The 16,874-nt window shown below is 34.7% G+C and overlaps 1 protein-coding gene across 2 annotated transcripts in view; it reads right to left on the reverse strand.

The window, feature by feature from the left end:
- Positions 1 to 16,874, reverse strand: part of MED13 (mediator complex subunit 13) — a 101,197-nt gene that overhangs the window by 60,036 nt on the left and 24,287 nt on the right. For both annotated transcript variants that reach the window (XM_045525607.1, XM_045525606.1), the window contains exons 4-9: positions 14,719 to 14,864; positions 13,716 to 13,913; positions 12,110 to 12,304; positions 10,783 to 10,945; positions 10,483 to 10,593; positions 142 to 828 (exon numbers count right to left, since the gene is read on the reverse strand). In XM_045525607.1, coding sequence (XP_045381563.1) covers positions 142 to 828; positions 10,483 to 10,593; positions 10,783 to 10,945; positions 12,110 to 12,304; positions 13,716 to 13,913; positions 14,719 to 14,864 — 1,500 coding nt within the window. The remainder of the gene's footprint in view (positions 1 to 141; positions 829 to 10,482; positions 10,594 to 10,782; positions 10,946 to 12,109; positions 12,305 to 13,715; positions 13,914 to 14,718; positions 14,865 to 16,874) is intronic.

Here is a 16,874-nt window from a genome sequence, read left to right on the forward strand (position 1 = left end):
TAAAGAAATTATGCAAAGTTAATACTTAAAGGATTTATTATTGTAAATCCTACCCTGAATCCAATCCTGGAGTCCTACTATTAAGAACTTTCATCACTTCCACCCTTAAATTATAATAGTGACTATTAAAAAAATACATACTCTGTAACTGATGTTACACTTTCCTGTCCAAAAGGTCCAACTGGATCATCCTTGAATTTATCACTTGGAAGTTGAGGTGGTAAAAACTCTACATCTTTTTTCTTTGGGACCTTGTAATACTTCCAGGCTATATTAGCTTCATCTTCTTCCAAGTTTACTGCTGTACCAACATAAACTGTAGGTTCTACAGCATCCTGGAACTGAGGTGGGAAAGACTGGGACAAACTGTCTATCCTATCTTCCATTGGTTTAGAAGGAATCAAGGGATCCGGTGTTGGCATTTGATGATACAAATGTTGACTTTGAGGAGTTGAAGGTGTTTTAGTCACTCCTTCATCAACCACATCACACGGATGAGGACTAAGTGGGGGTGGCTGAGGTGAATTTGCCATGTCGGTGCCATGCATCTGAGGAGTCTTTGCTACATCATTAGTTCGTATGTTTGAAAATCTCACTTGACTGTCTGGAGCAGCGATCACAAGTCTTTGGCTGGCTGAATCTGTGTCCATGCCAACATCATCGCTAATAGATACACGATGGTGAAAAGGAGTCAAGGGGCGTTTCTGTGGCTTTTCACTCTTTTCTTGCTTCTCATTGGTCTTGTGCTTAGGAAGTACCTGTTGTTGCTGGCCTAAAGATGCTGCCTGTCCTTGCTGTCCAGCATTTCTTGATTTGAGATTTTTGTGCCTGAAGAGTTAAAAGAAAGATTTAATATTTACGGTATCATTGTTAAAGTATACAAGTTAACAGTATTACACATTTTAGGTATCATTTGTTTTTCACATATAATCCTAAAAGTAGAATGATTTGAATTTCCATGGAAAAAAAACTTTGTTCAGTGATCCAAAATATAAGAACATGCAGAAAGATTCATAAAAGCCAATTCTCTCATGCTCATTTAATAGCTATGTGATCAGATAGCCAAAGATGATTTCCCTCATATAATCAAAATATCTTAGTATCTGAATTAAATACAGAGGTAAGAGTCCAGTTAAGATAAAAAGGTATAAAAAGGTTTGAAATTTATCCATTTCTAAATGTAACTGATATTTTCCAGTTAAAAACTTTATAGTAACTTTACATTTTTCCAGTTATAAATTAATATTATAGCTTGGCTGAACTCAGTCATCACCTACAATCCTGCAGCAACTAGCTAGAAAGCATATTCTACTCTACTGAAGATCAGTCTGGAAGAACTGAAATTGACTCATTAATGGGTTTCACACCCTACCTACCGTCTCCGAAGACTTAGCATTACAGAAAGAATCAGCTGACTAAAAAAGGAAAAGAAAGGAAAATGCCTAAAATAATTTTTCCTCATAATTTGAAGCAATTCAAAGCTGAAGAACTTAAAATATATACCTAAAAATCTAATAATTTCATTCAGAGTTCAAGATTTCTTTCAGTGCACCGAGATTTCCAAACTCACTGATATTGATATATATAAATACATTTTGTACTCTAAGAAACTAATTTAAAAATGTGGTGTGATACAGAGTTTAAATGTTCAGAATTAGGTTTTTCTTTTAAAATTTTTACTGTTGCTGTTAATTCAGTGCTACCCAGAAAGAGTATTAAAAAGCAGTGGCAGGCACTTTTTGAAGAACCCTCTATTGAGGGAACATGCTGAGACAACTTTGTGTACAGAGCCTGGCACATCTTAGTGCTCATGGAGGGGGGGGGAAAAAGCATGAAAGTTATCAAAGAAAACTGGACTTGTGCCAAAGGACATAAGAGAAATCTACCATTATCCTGATACAAAATTCAAAGACAATACAAGAAAACAAAACTATAGACCAATCTCCCCCAAGAACACAGATGTAAATCATTAACTTAAATAATTAATAAGATATTATATTAGCAACTCAATCCAGCAAAATATAAAAGGATAATCATGACCAAATGGAGTTTATTTCAGGAATGTAAGGTGTAGCATTCAAAAGAAAAAAATATTCATATTAACAGAATAAAAGAGAAAACCATGTTCTCTCAATAAATACAGAAAAACATACAAAATTCAACACCTATTCATATGCAAAGACTCAGAAAACAATAGAAGAATTTGCTCAATATGATAAAGACATCTATGAAAAACTACAACCATTATCATAATGATGGATGACAGAATGAATACTTTCTCCCCAGATTAAGAACAAAGCAACAATATTAGCTCTCAACATTTCTACTTAATATTTTATTGAAGGTTTTCACCAATGCAGTAAGGCAAGAAAAAGAAAGAGATCAGAGATTTCAAAGGAACTAGAAAAACTTTCTTTATTCATAGTCAACATTAGAAACTATACAATGAAAGGGTCAGGCTGATCACCACCTGATCAGTCTTAACATTATTAGACATGGCATGACCAGACATTGTGTCTCTTCTGATGTGACACAATACAAAGCAACACAGCATCATCTACAAAGTATTCTTGCGGGGAAAAAAACCCTGAATTTGAATCTAATCGAGTCTCCAGATCAGCACTGTGTAACAGAACTTTCTACAATGATGGATATGTTCTATATGTGGCTCTTGAGTACCTGAAATATGGCTAGTGCAACTGAGGAATTGATTTTTTCATTTTATTTAAATAATAATTTTTCATTTTATTTAAATCCACTTACTTTAAATTTAAATAGTCAATAGTGATTACTGCCAGTATTGGACAGCACAGCTCCAGAGCTACCTTCTATTTACAGAAATGCAAAGGATAAAAACATTAAAAGACACTAAAAGAGCAAGTTAAATTATAGGACAAGTGAGAAATCCAAGATGTGGGACATTCTACTAACAATTAACTAGAACACCTAACCTAGTTTTACCAACCAAGTCAGTGTCACAAAAAGAGGGCATGAGCCTAAGTAAAGACTTAGCAGACTTAACTACTACATGTTTATGTCTTGTTTGAATTCTAGTGAAATAAACTACCTACAAAAAGACATTTCTGAAACAAATCTGGACAAAGTATCACGATACCAAAGAATTACTGTTTATCTTATTAGGTGTGATCATGAAATTATTGTACGTAAGAAAATGTTCATTTTTTAGAGCTACACACCGAAGTACTATAGAAGTACAATGATATTTAAGATTTGCCTTAAAAATCTTCAGCAAAAGTGTAGCATAGGGGACTTGCCAAACCAAGTATCATATACCCATAAAATGGAGCATTATGAACTTGAAGAAAAAAGAGAGTGGATATGTAACTGATAACGTGGAAAAATACTGAGGTTAACTGTTTATCAAAAAAAAAAATAAGTTGCAGAAACATAGCATGATTCCATCTGTTTAAAAGAAAGCAGGAGGGAAGGCAGACACCTATATATATATGGGGGAACTTATAATTTTAAATTTTATATTCTTGTGTATTGTTTGAATTTTTTAAATGAGCATTTTTTTTTGGATAAAGGAATTTGTCATAAAACAACAACAAAGAGCAGGTCCTGCCTAATGTAGGAATAATCCCTTCTCTGACCAGCAGTCTCTAAATACTTTCAATTACAAAGAACACATTACCTTATAAGGAAATGCATCCCCATCATCAAATAGTTTCAGCTGTTAGAAGGTAATTTCTTATACTGAACAAACACGTGCTTTTTCTGTATCTTCCAGCCACAAGTCCTATTTCTACCTCTATCTCTAGAGCTGTACTGTCCAATAATGGTAGCTACAAGTCATAGGTAGCTATTAGACATGTGACTAGCACAAATTGAGATGTGCTGTAAATGTAAAATATATACCAGTTTTCAAAGACATATTATAAAAGTATGCCAAATATCTCATTAATATGTTATTACTGACTTTATGTCAAAACAATTGTATTTTAGATAAATCAAGTTCAAAAAAATATATTAAAAAATTTTTTAAAGATCTTCAGGAAGAGAAAAGGTCTAGATGAAGCAACATAGTTTTTAAAGATGGATGGTTGATAAATGGGAATTCATTGTCCAATTCTCTTACTGTTGTGTATGTTTCAATTTTTTTTAACAAGGTGGACTGAAGCACTAGAAGAAATCACACGGCAGATATGAGGTGCAAAAGAACATAGACTCTGATTAACTTTAAACTTTAAGGAAAGCAAACACAGTAAATGTTTAATTCAATTAACAGAATAAAAATAGAATATGAACTTCTAAGCTGCAGAAGGGAAAAAAGGAAGATAACCATAACAGCAGGAAAGAACAAGGAATCATTCATTTATCAATTATTCAAATATTTGAATATTTGAGTGTCTTCTATAGCAGTTCTCAAAGTATGGCCCATGGACCCTTTCAAAGGTTTCATGGGGTTTCAAACTATTTTCATACTAGCACCAAGACATTATTTGCCTTTTTCTCTATGCTGACATTTAGAAAGATGGTGCAAAGCAAAGGACAGTAACACTGCTGGCAAGTGAACATAAATCAAAGCAGTGGTACCAAATGTACTAGTAGTCACTGTTTTCTTTACCACCACACACTCGGTTTTGTTTTGTTTTGTAAAGACAGTTTCACTTAGAAATGTCCTTCATAAAGACGGTAAAAATAATTTTTATTAAATCTCAATCCTTACAAACATGGCTTTTTGTATGCTGTGTGAAGAAATAAGAAGTACATACAAAGCATTTCGGCTACATAACTGAAGTACAATGGCTACTTTGAGGAAAAGCACTTGTATAATTTTTTCAGGTACACACTACTTTTTTCATGAAACACCATTCTTATTTAACAATAATAACAAAAAAAAGCAACACTGGTAGATAAACCATAATTATCCAGATTTGGTCATTTGGCAGACCTGGTTCTTAGGTTCTCAAAAATGCACAAAATCAGTTTGTTAAGGAAGAATAACTGATAAATTTGACCTTTCAACTAAGATTTAAAATTTTGGAAAATTAATTGTATCTGCCTCAGTAAGCATGACATCTTTCTAATATTTTAATACTTTTCTGATGAGATCATTGGTATTATCAATGAATGAAATTTTTTGATACTACAGCTGGCCCTCTGTATCTGCAGATTCCACATCCTAGAATTTAACCAACTGCAGGCAGAAAATATTCAAAAAATATTTTAAAAAATAAAATAAAACACACAACAAAAAATACAAATTTTAAAAATACAGTGTAACAAGTACTTACATAGCATTTACATTGTATTAGGTATTATAAGTAATCTAGAGATGGTTTAAAGTATAGGGAAAGATATCCCCAAGTTATATGCAAATACTACCACGCTATTTTATATAACGGACTTGAGCATCTGCAGACTTTGGTATCTATGGGGGTCCTGGACCCAATCCTCCATGGATACCAAGGAATGACCATATACAATCAAATACGCCACCATTCAGAAGATCTGCACTATCCAGTGAACCAATACTTTCTAAATTTGTAACATGATGTTCAAAATCAATCATAAGTAAAAGATTCATTCAGTTATTAATGGAGTACAAAAATTTCATTAATGTGGCTTCAGATTCCACATTGCAACTAACTTTTAAGAAACTACCACGTCAAAATTTTGGTGTAGTATCAAAAGAATATCCACAATTATCTGAAAAAGTTATTAAAATACTCTCCTCCCTTTTACAACTGCATAGCTCTGTGAGGCAGGATTTTCTCCATATACTTCAACCAAGAAAATATCCAACAATTCTGAATGCAGAAGCACATATGAGAATCCAAATTATGTTCAACATAATCTCTTTAATGAGATTTGCAAAACTGTACAACAATGCCACTCAACTAATTTTTTTTTTGTTTTGGAAAATATAGTTGATGTCTATAAAATATTTTATTCGTGCTAATATGCACTGGGCTTGCTGTTAATTTTTAATAAATTAAGTAGTGCTTTAAAATTTTTCTAAAATATAAATAGATGTAACCCACACAAATAAAAACACTTCAGAGTCCTCACTAACTTTTATGAGTGAGTTCTGAGACCAAAAAGTTTCAGAATTCATCTACTTTATGCAAGGCTATAAGGAGAGAGAGGATCTCCATGAATCTGAGGTGAACTATTTGGTTATGTCCCAAGTATATAAGGGATGTGAATAGCCAATAAGAGTCAGAAACTACTAACTGGGGCTATACATTCACAGCAGTGGCTCTCTAAATTTTGACATTAAATCACACACAGTCCTTTTCTTTTACATAGACCTTTTTCTAAAAGCTAGGCTTCTTTCCAGTGAACAACTGAGTTTTATGCTAAAACTCAAACAAATTGAATCTTTCTACAGGAGTTGTCCTCAACACACTAGCCAAGAGTGATTCCTTTAGATTCTTTTTTTTTGTATTGACCTCAAGTCCCTAGTACTTCAGTGATAACATCTGAAAGCTAATGTCTTACTTTTTACCTAAGTAGCTTGCTTTCTAAGTGCAATTTCCTCATAAACATTCCACTAAAGTTCAGTATCAATAAAAGTGCACTATACAATCTCAGTAATGAAAAATGCAACTGAAACAATTTTAGGCTTCTCACTTACTATAATAAAAAAAAATAATTTTCAGGACAGTTCTCAAGATTGGTGAAAGCATAAGAAAAGCTAACATTCTTTATATGCATAAAGTAGGAGTAAAATTGGTAGAATCTTTTATGAAGTCACAAGTATTTAAATACCCCTCTCACCCACAACTCATCACATCACCCACCTGGTTTATTTCCTTCCTAGCACTCATTCTTATATCTAAAAAGGACTTAAAATCTTTCTTAAAAACAAATTATCTGCCTCACTTTCAATAGAGTGCAGGCTTACTAATAGCAGGAGCCTTAATTCAGCAGTGTATCCTGAGCCTAGGACATCTCCTGTCACAGAGTAAGTGTTCAAAAAAATCTAACAAATAATTGATAGTCACAGCGGTATTGTTTTTAAAAAAGTAAACACAAGGAAAAAACCTCTGGAAACAGCCTGTAGGTCCATCAAACCCAGAATGATTAAATAAACTATGGTATTTCCATTCAGTGGAATACCAAGAAGTTTTTTAAAACAATGAGACAGATCTATAAGTAACTAATATGGAAAGACCTAATATACAATCAGTAAAAAAATAACTGCCAAATACACTGAAATAGTATTTGTGTTGGAAAAGACACAAAATTACAGAGAAAAATGGTTAATATCTAACTGGCAGGCAGCCACTTCTAGGAAGAGGGAGTAGGATTTAGGGAGAGATAGAGACCAGTCAAGGGGAACTTTGGGTTTATTTGTATAATTTAAACTTTTCAAAATGATATATATTCACGTAAATAGCTTGTATAATTTTTTTTTCCAAAAAATATTTTAAGGGGTGGGCATGGTGGCTCATGCCTGTAATCATAGCACTTTGGGAGGCCGAGGTAGGAAGACTGCTCGAGGTCACGAGTTCAAGACCACCCTGAGCAACAGCAAGGCCCCTGTCTCTACAAAAAACAGAAAAACTAACTGAGCATGGTAGCCCACACCTGTGTTCCCACCTACTCAGAAGGTTGAGGCAAGAGGATCACTTAGGCCAGGAGTTTAAGGCTGCAGAAAGCTATGATGACATGACTGCGCTCTAGCTGGGGCAAGAGAGCGAGACCGTCTCAAAAAAAAAAATTTTTAAGAGAAGCCTACATTACCAGTCAGGGTCTGGTCCTGTCTTTCACAAAGAAGAAATTTACTATAGAGATTCAGTTACACAAAAGAGAGGAAAGTGAAGCAACCCAGAGACTAGTAACAGTAGGCAGCTTCTATGACTTCTAGGGCTAAAAGGACAGTAAGATGAAATAGTCTCACTATATCCCAGAAGCTCAGGATGGTGCCAGAACCATAGCAGGAACTGTTCAGTAGTATCTGGGACCATGGAGGAAGGGGACACAGGGAAGCTGGAGTTGGCTCCAAAAAGGGGTGGGCGTGGTAGGGGAAAAGAAAGAGGGAGGTGGGGAAATACTCTGGCTTCTTCCCTCCTTTCACCCTCCAATCTTCTGTCACTGCCTCCTATTGGCAAAATCCAAAGAGCAAGGAAGCCTAGGAAATTTAATTTCCTGTAATACAGAACAGAGAAAAAGTAGGACTAGATTTGAGAGTAAATTGGAGCATAACTACTAGCACAATCAGTTATCAATGTGTGCCTTACCTTCTCTATTCCCTGGCAGAAGACAACACACGTATGTAGTGACTAAAAGTCTGTCTTACCCTCGTTTATAAATTAAATAAGAAATCAGATTTGGGGTGGGGAGAGAACCTGAAGCACAAAATTGCAATAGTAATTTTTTTTAAAAAGTAAATGATTCAGAAACACTGTATCTTTAGTACAGGGGCAAAATGACCAAAGCAAGTTGTGTTTATAGATTATACAAAATTTTAGCTGACCAAATTTCTATATGCCTGGAAGAAACTTCTCAAAATATGAAAGAAAACAATTTTTTAAAAATAAAGGTTCAGCTTAAAGACCAAGAATTTATTTATTTGTTTATTTATTTTTAAGAGATGAGGTCTCACTGTCACCCAGGCTGGAATGCAGGGGTGTGATCATAGCTCGCTGCAGCCTCGAACTCCTGAGCTCAAGCAATCCTCCTGCCTCAGCATCCTGAGTAGCTGGGACTATAGGCATGCCCCACATGCTACCATGCTCAGCTAATTTTTCTTTTTCTTTTTAGAGACAGGTTCTCTCTATGTTGCACAGGCTGGTCTCAAACTCTTGGCCTTCAGCAATCCTCTCGCCTCAGCCTTCCTGGGATTACACGCATGAGCCACTGCACGCAGCAAGACCAAGAATTTAAACTTACGTTACACCAACATGCATTTTTGAGTACCATCCTCTAAAACCATTTTAGACAAAATACTTAAAATCCACATCTTTTCAAAAAGAATGAAGCAAAAGTCTAGGTTAGGAACTAAAAAAGAAGAGCTGCTTGATAAAAATGCTAATAGAGGGAAAGAAAAGCCTAATTTCATTTAAGCATTTAATTGGTCTTAGACCAGGGATTGGCAGATATTTCTGTAAGGGACCAGAGAGTAAATATTTCAGGCCATACAATCTGTGCTGCAACTACTCAACTCAGTCACTGTGGGGCAGAAGCAGTCACAGACAACATGTAAATACCTGGATGTGGCTGTGTTTTAATAAATCCTTATTTATGGATACTAAAAAAATTTCAATTTCACAATTTTCATGTGTCACAAAATATTCTTTTTTTTTTTTTCAACTTTCTGAAAATGTAGAAATAATTTTCAGCTCGCAGGCCATAAACAGGTAGTGGGCCAAATTTGCCCTATTGATCAGTTTGCAGACCCCTGGGCTTGCACAAATTATGTTCAAGACTAGGTGTGGTTTTTATTTTAAACTGTTAAACAGGAGCTAATCTGTGCATATTTTTTAATCTCTATCAACAACAGGCAAGTTTTCAACAAAACTGCCAGACTTAAAAATTAAACATTCTTTAATCCAAAATGTCTGCATAAGAATATTCGATCTACGCAAAAACATACCAGAGCACGTAAGAGTCTGTCATTGTGTTCAAACAAAATAGAGCTAATGTAAGAAAAATTTTGGCCTTAACCTGCAGGTACTCCATTCCTTTGGCTCACTTCCATGGGAAAGAGGGGTGACCATCTATCTAATCACAAGTCCTGGTTAGGGATGTCAAGGCCATTACTGTTTACTTGACTGCAAAAGCATATGATCTACCTTTAATCTGCAGAATAAAATAATAAACTCCAGAAAATGTAATCTTAAAGGCTCTGATAACCTAATCTCAACAAAAGTTCCCAATACATAAAATAAATAAACTGTCTAAAGAATTCCAAGTTCATCCATTCTTCTACCAATCCTTCGACCAATATAGTCTACTTGAAAGCTTGTATTTTGACATCAGAGCTTTGGTCCCTTGTAGAATCATATTTTCTGAAATTTATTTCAGCATTTCACCTATAGCTCCCCAAAGAATGTTGTAAGAAATTACTCCACAAAACCCAACACTGTATTTACCATATTAAAAAAAATTGCAGAATTTTTTATCTAGTGTATCATCTCATTTATAAGGACCCTTGGGAAAAATTTCTCAGGCAGTGACATCAAGGAATGCTCTTTTCAAGAGACTTATGTGCCTTTTACTTTATAGATGGTATACATACTATAACCCAACATAAAATTCTCTTTTATTTGGTAGTTAGGAAACAAAGCTTTCGGAGTCCACCTATGATAACAGTGAAAGAACTTATGGCATGCATTTGTATGTACTTCTATAATCAGCTTCAAATGACAATTTTTTTTTCTTGATTTTCTTTTTTAAAAAATTCTAACATATTGTGTTTATGTAAGCTACCTCAAATAAAGTGGGGCGTAAGTATTCAGTAGCATAAAAAACTATCACACACAGGCAATCAATTGGGAAAAAATCTACCTCAAACAACTGCAATTTGTTCTTTGTGTGGCTTCAACAAAATCCCAGGATGCCACTTTATCAGCTATCTCTTCTTCACACAGACCACTTGATGAAGCAGAATACTTCCTCCTAAGATTCAAAGTTACAAGATTCTTTAGAATTCATAAAAATTTTTATTAAACATGAATTTAGCATTATAATTAATTTAAAATGAATTTTTGAATTAAAGTCATACAAATGACTGTATACTTTAAATATCTTCTAATTACAACTAATTACCAACATGCAATTTTTGAACTTGAAAATGAAAATACGTACTTGTTCTGTGCTCTGTTCATATTGCATTCTTGCCAAACTCTATCCACTACATGATTTGCTAATTTTCTGGGTATTTTCCCTCCATGGTGGCTAGTATTATCAGAGTTGAAACCATCAGATACTGAAGAAAATTTGACCCACTTCTGGGCAGACTGAGGATCAACTAAAAACAAGAAAGAATAGGCTGTAGGAGAATAAAGCTATGTTTAAAGGAAGGTTTAAAGACTTGGGTCGGCCAGGCTTGGTGGTTCACACCTGTAATCTTAGCATTCTGGGAGGCTGAGATGGGAGGATTGCTTGAGCTCAGGAGTTCAAGATCAGCCTGAGCAAAAGCGAAACCCCATCTCTACTAAAAATAGAAACATTAACCGAGCATCATGGCACATGCCTGTAGTCCCAGTTACTTGGGAGGCTGAGGCAACAGGATCACTTGAGCCCAGGAACTGAAGGTTGCAGTGAGCTATGATGACACCACTGCACTCTAGCCGGGGTGACAGAGTAAGACTATGTCTCAAAAAAAAAAAAAAAAGACTTTGGTCATTTTGATCTGTGATACAACTTGCTCCAGCTACCTGATAAGGCTATTTATATTTTGAGGCAAAAAGCATATTACTTTATTTATTTAAGAGATGGAGTTCTACTCTGTTAGGCTAGAGTGCAGTGGCATGATCATACCTCCCTAAGGCCTTGAACTCCTGGACTCAAAGGATCCTCCCACTTCAGTCTCCCAAATAGCTGGAACTACAGGCAGGAGCCACTGAACATGGCTAATTTTAAAAAAAAAATTTTTTTTTTAAGATATGGGGTCTCACTATGCTGCCTAGGCTGGTTTCAAACTCCTGGCCTCAAGTGATCTTCCCACTTCAGCCTCTCGAGTAGCTGGGATTACAGGCACAAGCTACCACATCCCAGTAAAAGTACATCATTTTAAATAGTGAAAGCAAAAAATCTAAAACAAGGGATGCAAACTGGATGGTAGTGTATCAGTGCTGATTGCTTGACTTGGAGGATCAAATAATGGTTGTACAGGGTAGTCTCCTTAGTTTTGGGAAATACATTGAGTATGCAGGAGTGACGGGGCATCATGTCTGCAGCTTGTTTTCAAATGGTTCAGAAAAAGACCAATGATGATGAATGTACACATATAGAGAGGGTGACAGAGCACACATTAACAGCTTGGAAATCTGGATGAGGGAATCCTTTGAACTATACTTGCAACTTTTCAAGAAGTTTGAAACTATTTTAAAATAAGTTATTTTTTAAGTACTTGCCGTACTCAAAATAACAGATTCATCACCAGAGCCGATGAAACAAATTAGGACAATACCTGTTTGGACTTCCTCAGGAGATGTAGGTGGTGTGAGAGTAACCGAAGACATAGCAGGATCTCTTGTGGAAGCAGGCACTTGGTGGACACCCAAGCAAGAAGTTGAACAGTGAGAGGATCCCACAGAGCTAGGAGAAGGAATGTCTGACTGAGGGACTAGAACAAAGCATGCTGGGTAGATCATTCTGACACCAGCTAGAAAAACAATGGAGAGGAAAATCAATTACTAGTGTGACCACAGTGGAATTAGTTTCACTCAAAAGTACTATAATGGAAAAGTAGATAGGATATCACATTTGTGTAAACAAAAAATATATTTTCATAAATATATGTTCTTCTGTCATGAGGTTTTTTTTTAAGTAAGAAACCACAATAAGCTGTTAGAAGTAGTTACCTTTGGTGAGAGAGACTTAGAAGAAAGTAGCTTTCTCTTTTCATTTTTAGATTTTCCATGAATGCATTTTTTAAAAATCTTTATTTGCACATTTGACCAATTATAATGTATATTATTTTTTAAATGTTATTTTACAAGTTTAACAAAGATAGTCTGGGTACTAGAATTATGGACCATTTCCTATTTTATTCTATAATATATATGTCTCTATTTCAAAGTCTAATAAATATGCTTTGTTTCTGTTTTTTGTCATAACTGCTCTGGTAGTGATATGTTTATTGAAATTAAACACTGGTAATCTTTTTATTTTTTAAAAAAGAGGCAATCTTCATATATTAACATTACCATTAGATTCCATTAAACATAGTATTATAAATTCTAACTATCTGCTGAATTATACATTTTCCATGCCTTCCAGGTCTGTCTAAGTGTATGTCTTGGCTATGTGACTTGCTCCAGAATACAAGTGCATGTGATATATGCCACATCCTAACAGGAGCACATTTATGTGCTTGCAGGGTCAGGGCAGGCTCTCTCACTTCTGTCCTCTGCTATGAGATTAGCATGTACCAGGTATGAGTTACTTTGTTAACTTGGGTCCCTGAATGAGAAGACATATAGAATATACCCAATCTGAAAAAGGCTGACCTAAGCAGATCATATCAAAGACATAGTCTTTAGGTACATTTTCTGCCTTTAAGTTAGTAGAGGTGACAGTTTTACCAAATATTAAAACACTGCAAACACAGGTTGTCAACTTTACAGCCTCCAAATATTAATTCATTCACACTTATTCCCATTAGACCCTTAGCATGCTTCCTTCTAGACAGAATATATTTCTGTGACTTTGGCTTGGCCGTGGTAACTAGTTTTGTCTAATGCAATGTGAGCAGATATAACATACACTGTATCCCAACATAAGTTTTAAATAACACTTACATGTTTAGGCTCAGACCCTATTTTCTTCTGTTATCGTAAGAACACCATGTCCTACATACATTACTAGGTACTCATTTAACCTAGGTTACAGAATGAGAAGATATATGGAGCCAAACCACAGCCAAAGCTGTAGCCCTTACGTAATGTGAGCAAGAAATAAACGTTTGGTGTTGAAAACCACTGAGGTATTAGAGTTGTTTCTTACTAAGGAAAATCTAAATAATATATGTAGTCATGTATTTTCCCCTTACGATTAATACTCAGAATCCATACCAACAAGAACTTCTACTGCAGCTAAAGAATCATCTTCCCAATCCATATCTTCCTGTTTTTCTTCAGACATCTCCTTCAAGCAACATGAGATAGGATAGAACTGTTTCCATTCACCAATCAATTTTTTTGTAGCTGAATCAGACATCTTGAATGCCTGTCCTGTGAGAGTGCCATTTAGTCCAAATGGGCTTAAGATAACTAGAAACCCAAAGCAGACATCATTAAGCAACTAAGGACTGTTACACCAAATAAAATTACACTGAATAGTGTGGCAAGTAATTATGCAATTCTAAAAAAGAAAAAAGCTCCTAATGATCATTCCAGAGAAAATCAATTTATTATACTTCATTATTGTGAAGATAAAGTACCACACTAAGTTTATTATAAAAACTGTTAAAACTTTGTCTACCTGAAACTCTCAAATAACTGGGGATATTTATGTACCTATCCTTCAACTTACTTGACTCCCACTAAGGAAAAGCAATTTGAGGAAAAAACAATAGAATATATAAATCTAAGTACTTATAAGGTACTGCTACATAAATTTTAAAAAGCAAACACTAGGTTTAAAATTAAGAACACAATGCCAGTCCTTAAAAACAAATCAGGAATCTTATAAAATACTTTCTCTAGAATTCAGCCATTTTCATGGTATAAATAGTATCAAAATCCCTAGGCACCTATGTTAAATCTGGCTTATATGACCTGATACGCAAGATGATCTTGAACAACACATAACTGCAACATGCTATGTAAGAGAACACTTTCAGCTATGTTACCATTCATGTTTAAGGATTTTTTTTACTAATACTTGTATTAGAAAACTTATTTTGTTGACTTAATACTCTAATGGGGCAGAAAAAAGTAAACTATATCAAAATCATTAAGCTGAAGATCAGAGCAAAATCCTCACAATTTCAAAGGGTAAAATTACCAACTTCAGTAAGGATCTCCCTGAAGCAATAATAAAAGATTGAATACCTAAGACAATAAAATATTCTACCTTGAAATGGGCTATTAGACTGTTGAGCAAGGGTGATATGCTCTTCACTGAGAAGATACACAGGCTGATGTTGGTTAATTTCCACACTGGTACAAACATTACTGTCTCCATGCAAGAAAAAGGTGAAAGAGCAGGACAAGTGTTCACTAATAAAGAAGAAAAAGTTATATTTTAGTGATGACCAAAGGCCAAAAAATAAGTTAAGCTGCTTTTCTTTATTAAGAAGTTATACCACAAAAATGCACACTGTTTAGCCCAGAAATTCTACTTCATCATCTGAAAGAAAAAATCATGAATATAAGCAAAGATTTAGCTATAAGAAATGTTCTTCACAGAACTGTTTATAATAGAAAAGGCTGCAAATATACGAACCAGTTAAACAAGTTAAGTATACCCACACGTACAATTATTATAAAGCCACGAATATAAGTTAAGGTGGAAGAGTGGGTTTAATGGAAAAGGATAGGCTACCAAAATAGCATGGTCTCCATTTTTTTCTTTTTTAAGAGATGCGTTTCTTTGGTCAGGTACTGTGGCTCACGCCTGTAATCCCAGCACTCTGAGAAACAAAGGCAAGAGGATGGCTTGAGTTTAGGAGTTTGAGACCAGCCTAAGCAAGAGCGAGACCCTGTCTCTACTAAAAATAAAACAGTTAGCCAGGCATCATGGCACACGCCTATAGTCCTAGCTACCCTGGAGGCTGAGGCAGGACAATCACTTGAGCCCAGGAGTTTGAAGTTGCAGTGAGCTATGATAACTCCACTGCACTCTCTCCAGAGCGACACAGCAAGACCCTGTCTCAAAAAAAAAAAAAGAGAGATGCGGTCTCACTATGTGGCCCATGCTGGCCTCTAACTTCTGGGCTCAAGGGATTATCTCATCTCAGCCTACCAAGTAGCTGGAACTAACTGCAGGCACATGCCACCGTATCTGGCTCCCAATTTTTTTTTAAGAGGAAAAAAGTTTTCTGTGATTAAAAAAGTCTAGGTGGGCAACAGAATTGAAGGTGACTGAATTTTTATTTTTGCATATTTTCCCTCTCTATAAGAAAATATAAATATATTTTTTCATTTTATTACTTCTGTAATTGGGCTGTATCTAATCAATCACTTAATGTAGTCCCCTGCGAACCAATGAAGTTATTTTAAAGCAAAAATGGATCTTACAGTTGAAGGCATCCTAGAATCAAGGATACATGCAAAATAGTACATCTTATGGAATTTAGGTATAGCTAGGTATACAAGTTGCAAAGTAAAAGTTTATCTAAAGACAGCAGATGTATCCTGAAGATAAAACTTAGAAACATCAAGTTTTATCAAAGTAGAAACATCATCTAAGTAGCTGAGAAGGGAATGAGATTGTACACTGAAAAGAATCCACTTTTATTCCTTTTCCACACATTTAACTTAAAAATTCATCTTGAAGAACCAGTTCTTTAAATTATGACCATTAATCAACTCAAAATCTGATGAATACACGTATAAGCCCTCTTAAATTTTTTCTGGACAAGGCAAGGCATAATGAATTTAAATTAAGTTATAGTAAAAGTAATGCTAGAGCTAACAGGAGTAGGAAAATAGATGGTAGAAAAGAGGTGAACAGCAACACAGAGCTGAGAATTTCTTCATTTTATATATATTATAGAGTCAACAGATAATGTCTAAAGTTGATAGAATAAGAAAATTGAATTTAAACATATTATTCAAGTTATAAAAGTAAATGACAGAGACTGGTCCAGAGGTAATGTGCTATCTCAATTGATTTTTCAGTCTCAGTTCAAAGTCTTTGTTCTATTCTTTCATCTCTTTTCACTACTGTACTTGACCAGCCTAAAAACAAAATTTAAATAGAAATAAGATTTTAAAATTAAAGTGACAGAAAAAACTAAAAATAATATAACTAATAAAATAAATCTTACCTTTCATGATAAGGAAATAGTAGATATTTTTCAAAGTGGATAAATCAAGGCCCAGAGGTAGTATAAGTATCTCTGGAATTATGGCAGTAACCACCAGAAGAACAAAAAAATTAAAAAACAAAACCACCTGGTTACTTCTCGAAATGGGATTGGGGTATTTAAGCAGGAATCCTTAATTTTTTCTAAATTTATAATACCATTCTGTTCTGCTTAAGTTATATTAAAATTTTAATTGTTA

Source organism: Lemur catta, chromosome 15, assembly GCF_020740605.2.
Source record: "Lemur catta isolate mLemCat1 chromosome 15, mLemCat1.pri, whole genome shotgun sequence".
Lineage (NCBI taxonomy): Eukaryota > Metazoa > Chordata > Mammalia > Primates > Lemuridae > Lemur > Lemur catta.